Source organism: Crocodylus porosus, unplaced genomic scaffold (assembly GCF_001723895.1).
Source record: "Crocodylus porosus isolate Cpor-Errol unplaced genomic scaffold, CroPor_comp1, whole genome shotgun sequence".
Classification (NCBI taxonomy): domain Eukaryota; kingdom Metazoa; phylum Chordata; order Crocodylia; family Crocodylidae; genus Crocodylus; species Crocodylus porosus.
Window position 1 is genome coordinate 18,576,884 of NW_017728886.1, and position 6,084 is coordinate 18,582,967.

General features: G+C 48.1%; 1 protein-coding gene across 1 annotated transcript in view; it reads left to right on the plus strand.

Moving 5' to 3' along the window:
* The first annotated feature begins 581 nt into the window (after positions 1 to 581).
* Positions 582 to 6,084, plus strand: part of GTPBP4 (GTP binding protein 4) — a 19,659-nt gene continuing 14,156 nt past the window's right edge. Inside the window, exons 1-4 of the mRNA XM_019530749.1 lie at positions 582 to 692; positions 841 to 1,011; positions 4,976 to 5,079; positions 5,161 to 5,297. Coding sequence (XP_019386294.1) covers positions 645 to 692; positions 841 to 1,011; positions 4,976 to 5,079; positions 5,161 to 5,297 — 460 coding nt within the window. The 5' untranslated portion in view covers positions 582 to 644. The remainder of the gene's footprint in view (positions 693 to 840; positions 1,012 to 4,975; positions 5,080 to 5,160; positions 5,298 to 6,084) is intronic.

Genomic DNA, 6,084 nt, shown 5'->3' on the forward strand with positions numbered 1-6,084 from the left:
ACGGACTGTGGGCATCTTGCCTTCCTTTGCATGGCAATCGAGCATATTTTTACACCCCTCACAGCATCCGGCCACTGGCCACTTGTGTCCCCTGCCTTATTGCCATCATCTCAAGAGCCTGGAGAGGTGTCACCGGTGCCTCTGGGAAATCCTCCACGTGCAGCGAGAAGACGGAGCAGAAACACCAGCATCCTCGCTCAACCCAGCGTCACCAGCACGGAGCTAGCAATCCTCAACCACCAACTTCGCCACACCAGACATCGTGCGCGGACCCCGACTCTGGGCACTCAGATCCCAGCGGGGCGGAGGCCACAAGGACGCGCTGCCATCCGACCTCAAGAAAACGACGCCAACACCAAGAGCCGGGAGCTGCCGTCTGCCCACCAAGCGCGGCCAGTCCAGCGCTGCCAGTGGGGACCGAAGGGACTTGAAGCAAAAAGGAGCGGGAGGCTCCACGGCCACCACGCGGTTTACTCCCAGGGCCACGTCTGCGTAGGCACGGTGCCGGCCTCCCGCGCCAGGGGGCGCTGTGGCTGCCGCTCACTGGCGCGGAAGCACACTGCTGCCGGCTTGGTCGGGAGTCTCGCGAGAACACCTCTCACTTCCTCTTCCTTCCGGCCGGGCGGCTCGTGCGCGGCGGCACCATGGCGCTGTACAACTTCAAGAAGATCACGGTGGTTCCGTCCGCCAAGGTGGGGCCGGCGCTCGCGGCGGGGAGGGGCGGGGGGACCCGGGGGCAGCGCTCGCCCACGTGGAGGCCCCGGCGGGGTCGGCCCCGGCCCTGCGTGCCGGAGCCTCCCTGGTACGGGACAGCTGGCGCTCACGTGTCTCTGCTTGCAGGACTTCATAGACCTGACGCTGTCCAAGACGCAGCGGAAAACCCCGACCGTCATCCACAAGCATTACCAGATCCATCGCATTCGCCAGTTTTATATGCGGAAAGTCAAGTACACTCAGCAGAATTATCACGACCGCCTCACCCAGATCTTAACCGACTTTCCCAAGCTGGATGTGAGTGACTTCAATGTTTGGGCATTTAAATGACGTTTATCTCTAGGCGCCTGCCGGGAGCTGTCGTGTTGTGAACGTGTGCGGCCGGGATGGGAGGTGTTGAAGGGATGGTCTGTGCCTGCAGGAGAGTCTCTTTTGAGTGGACTGCCAAAGCCATGTTCCAGTGGGGCGCTAGGTGGTATTTATACACGTGGTTTTTCACGGATGTGTTTTAGTTCAGAAGTGTGCCCCCACTGCCATTTTCTGTGCGCTGATGTGCATTTCGCCACTTACACAACTGCGTGCGTCACACCACCTGGTGTTGTGGCACATGCATGTGTAAAAATGTCCAGGGAAACTTGTGCTACAAAAGGAGCTTCTTCCAGATAAGACAATAAATCGGTTGTGACCACTAGGGACCCTTAACAGTCCACGTGGCACTGTTTTTTTTGCAGTTTTTGGGATTTAGCAGTTACAGGCTTCTTTATGTGGGTTCTGTATGTGCAAATTTGCTTTTATGTGATGACTCCAGGGCACCCAAGGGAAAGACTAGGAGTAATGGCCACAAACTCCTGGAAGGCCAGTTCAGGCTCAACGTTAGGAAAAATGTCTTCACAGTCAGGGTGTCTAGAATAAGCTCCCTCCAGAGGTGGTGCAATCACCTACCATGGAAATCTTCAAGAGGAGACTAGACAGTCACCTTGCTGGGGTCACCTGACCCCCGTTATCTTTCCTGCCTGGTGCTGGACCCAAAGATTTTCCAAGGTCCCTTCCTGCCCCTTACAATCTACAAATACCAAAAATTTGTTATATGCCCAGTAAATTCACTCTTGTGCGATTGGTGTAGTGGAAGCCTGCATTTAGCTACTTTTGTGTGGTGCGTTGTGGGAATGATGTGCACCAAGTCTCCTGTGGATCTGTGCTCTTCGGTGTCTAATGCATGTTTCTGTAGTTGCCACCCCCATTATGGCTTATAAGCGTCCCGCTAGCTTATCTCCTACCCCTGTCCCTGGTCCATCAATGAAGCCTTCATCACCCTCTCTTCACACCATCTAAACATTCACACGACCGTGTATGTGTGTCCACTGTCTGCTGTTGGTGAGTATCAAAATTGTCCTGTAAAAGTGGTAGAAATGGGTCTGGGGGTCAGTACAGTCGAGGTTTTGGAACTTGTCCTTATTTGTTACATTGTAAGGTGGGTTCCCTTTATGCAAATTTGAGTTATGTCATTTTCCAGGAATGCGTGTACAGCGTAAAGTGAGGGAAACCTGTAGTTTCTAGGAAAGTTTCAGTTTGGATATGGACATGCATAACAGAACAGTTTAAACCTTATGTAGACACACATACAGGCCTGTTAAACTAGTTAAAGCAGGGGTGGGCAATTATTTCGGGTGGAGGGCTGCTTACTGTGTTTTGGCAAGCCATTGAGGGTGGCATGATAGGCAGTCAGGGGCAGATGAGTATTGATTTTTCTAAATTTTTTAGGGGCCCCACGGGCTGGATAGAACGGTCTGGCGGGCTGCATCCAGCCCACGGACTGCATTTTGCCCACCCTTGAGTTAAAGTCTCCTGAAACAGTTCAAAAGTGCACCTGGAAAATCAGGTACTGTTTTGAACCAGTTCCTTGTGAACAGGTCCAGTGTTACACGTGTACACTCGGCACTCTCTGACAGGTCTAGTCAATCCTCCAGGCATCCCACACAGCACCATACCTCACCTCCTCCTTTCATCTCCCACCCCCTACACCCTAATCCTTCAACCAGTTGCTCTGTTACACACCAGAACTCTACTGTCCCCTTCTCTTTACTCCAGCTTTGGTCAACATTATTGAACAAGGAAGCTCACTGATCAATAAAAGTAATTCTGGCAATCCGCTGTGTCCTAACTCTGCACTCAACCACAGTTCCTTATCATGCCATTTCTCAAGCCCCCACCACCCCAGTAAGGTAACTACACTGCAGACTTTAGTCAACAGATTATTAGAGTTTATTGAACTCACTTTTAGAGTGCAGAGAAAGCAGAGAAGTGAAAATGCCTCCATTGCAGGTTACCCACCTCCCTGGGACCACCCACAAAAGCAAGGGTGCAAGCACTGTTCCCCCTGCTGCCCCTACTTGCTCACTACAGGGCATGCTGACCTGGGTGCTTGCTGTTCACTCACAACACTTCATGTAGTTATAAATCATCTACCAGTCAGTGACATTTGGGAAACTTTCATTTGTTAGGTCTGTCCTCACCCTTGATTGAAATTGCTGCTGAATGGTGTGAATACAAATAAAGTTTGCCAGAAGGTCAGTGTTGTGGCTTTCTACTTATAGCTGAAAGGTGGTCCATAAACAGTATCACTTTTGTGATACTTACTGCCACTCATATATTTAGTAGAAAGCATGAATATCTGAAGATGGGTATGAATTGTCCCCACATAGAGTAACTTGTCTTAAGCTTGCTTTTACAGCGCGAGTAGCATACTCAGTGCTGTAAAAAACAGTAACAAAAGCATTATCCTGTCCATGATGCTTAGATTAATGCTTGGTCTTTCAGTAGGAACATTAGTCATTTAAGTGGGAGTTTGTGTACAGCGAGTGATCTACCTGAACTTATCCAGCTATAGAATTGTGAATGTAATTTGTATTAGGACTGTCTTTTCTGGGTTTGTTTTTATTTCTAATGATGTATTCCACTGCAACATTTCAAAAGACATCTTCCCTATATGGTTTGTGCTGGATACTGTCACAGGGTCAAGCTTCTTAAAAGTATTGGTCAGTCAGTCCCAAGGCCACACTGACCATTGGGGCACCTTTGATGTAGCAGTAACTTTCCTCTGTTTTCCTGGTCTTTTCCAATCCTTGTACAATCAGTCAGTTTTAATCCCAGACTTTGATGTTGGTGGTCCAGCTTGTCCTGGGTCTTCCTCCTTTTCATCCATCCATAGCACCCTGCAGGATGGTGTTGGCAAAGTTACCAGGCTTTCTTGTTATGTGTCCAACCCACTGCATCTTTCTTCTTATGATTTCTAGTAAGGGTTTGTGTTTGCCAACTTCTTGTCTGATTTGATCTTTCACAGATTTATTTGTTCTGTATGCAGTGTAGGGTATGTGTAGAAGTCTTCCAAAGCACCGCATTTCAGAGGTCTCAGTTTGCTTTTCCAGTGCCCTAGTGAGTGTCTAGATCTTGCAGCCATAGAGCATTGTTGAAATGACAGCAGCATATAGTAGATGGAATTTTGTTTTCATGGTGAAGTTGTTACTACTCCAGCCTTTCTTCAGCTTTGCTCGTTGTCCAGTGATGATGGCTATTTTTGTTTTTACTTCTTTTTCTGATGTAGCAGCTTCTGTGATGGTTGTATTAAGGTATTTAAAATGTGTTGCTTTAAAAGTAAAGCGTATATGGAATTAAAATAGCCTTTCTGAGGTTCTTTTATATACTGATCATGGCATGCTTTAAACTCTCTTGAAATACAATTGACGTGAAGAAGCTGCATTTGTGATGGGCAGAAGGTTTGTGGGAGCATAAAAAAAACGTTTTTACAACATCATGAAGAAATGAGGTCACTGAGTAAAAGCAAAGGTTTGCCACCTTGATGTATTTCTACATAAAGCAGTATGTTTTTAGAAAAAAAGTCTACTGCTACACAGCATGCTTGTATTTTTCTTTTTTTCCATAATCTCTTTTTTTCTCCTTAACACAAACTATTATAAAACTAAAGACAAACACAGAAGCTTAGTTTTGTGTTAATCAGTCCAATGAGATGCTATAAAGCAAGAATTCAAAATTAGGATTAATTTACACATTCTGGACAGCAGGCTGTTTTCACCAGAGTTTCTTAAATCTAGAAAAAACAGCTTTCAGTTTGTACTTACCAGCCATACTAGTGTATTTCTTGTATGTAGGAAAAAAAATAAAATTTGTAGTTGCTTAAGATTCTCTGTTCATGAAAGAAAACATTCCAAAATGTTTTAATTATTTTTTGTTCCGTACTTTTTAGGATATCCATCCCTTTTATGCAGATTTGATGAATGTTCTCTATGACAAAGATCATTACAAGTTGGCATTAGGACAGATTAACATTGCCAAGAATCTGATTGACAAGTAAGATGCATTTATTTTCTTTTTTTTCCCTCTGTCAGTATGATAATAGCAGATTTGACCTTTTCCTCCCTTCCCCCACAGCGTTGCTAAGGATTACGTGCGACTGATGAAATATGGTGATTCCCTTTACCGCTGCAAACAACTGAAACGTGCTGCTTTGGGACGGATGTGCACAATTATCAAAAGACAAAAACAAAGTTTGGAATATTTGGAGCAAGGTGTGTATTGAAATATGCTAAACTGAAGCATTGTGAATAGGGGTGCACCAATAAAGATTTTTTTGGCCTACACCGATGGCTAATTATTAATCAGCTGTATTGGCTGATACTGATCCGGTAGCCAATATGCAGTCTGGCAGCTTGGGGAGCAGCATTTGGCCAGTAGGATTGTGGAGGGAAATGCATGTGGGGGACAGATTGAAGCGCCCACAGTGAGGGAGGGAGTGGGGCTGGGGCAGAGGCAGGTGCTGCCCTGCCGGGGTGGGGTGTAGGACAGAACCAGGGGAACCTCATGAGAAGGGAGAGCCGGCTACCTGTCACTGTGTGCACCCCTGGGTGAGGCATGGGGGGCATGTCCCTCCTGGATTTGTGCATGGGGTGATGGAGGGCTGCCTGCTATAGACTTGGGGCCAGCAGCTGTGCTAGCCTCTTCCCAGTGGGGGTGAGGCAGGCAGTGGTGGCACTACTGGGAGGGGCAGTCTGCAGGGGGCAATGGTGAATTTTGGGCTCTAGCCTGCCCCAGCTCAGCCCCCCTGCTGGGAAGAGGCTGGCACAGCCCCGGCCTTGATCCTGCAGCCGGCAGCTCATACTCGCCCTGCACGCATCTGGGGGACGCATGCCCCCCACGCCTCTGCCAGGGGTGCAAATAGAGATGGGAGCTGCGCCGCCTGGACAAGCTGCTCATGGCTCTGTCTCGTGTCCCGCTCTAACTAGGCAGCACCTGTGCCAGCCCCACTCCCTCCCTTGCCGTGGGGGCCTTGATCTGCCCCTACTCCCCTTCTTTCCT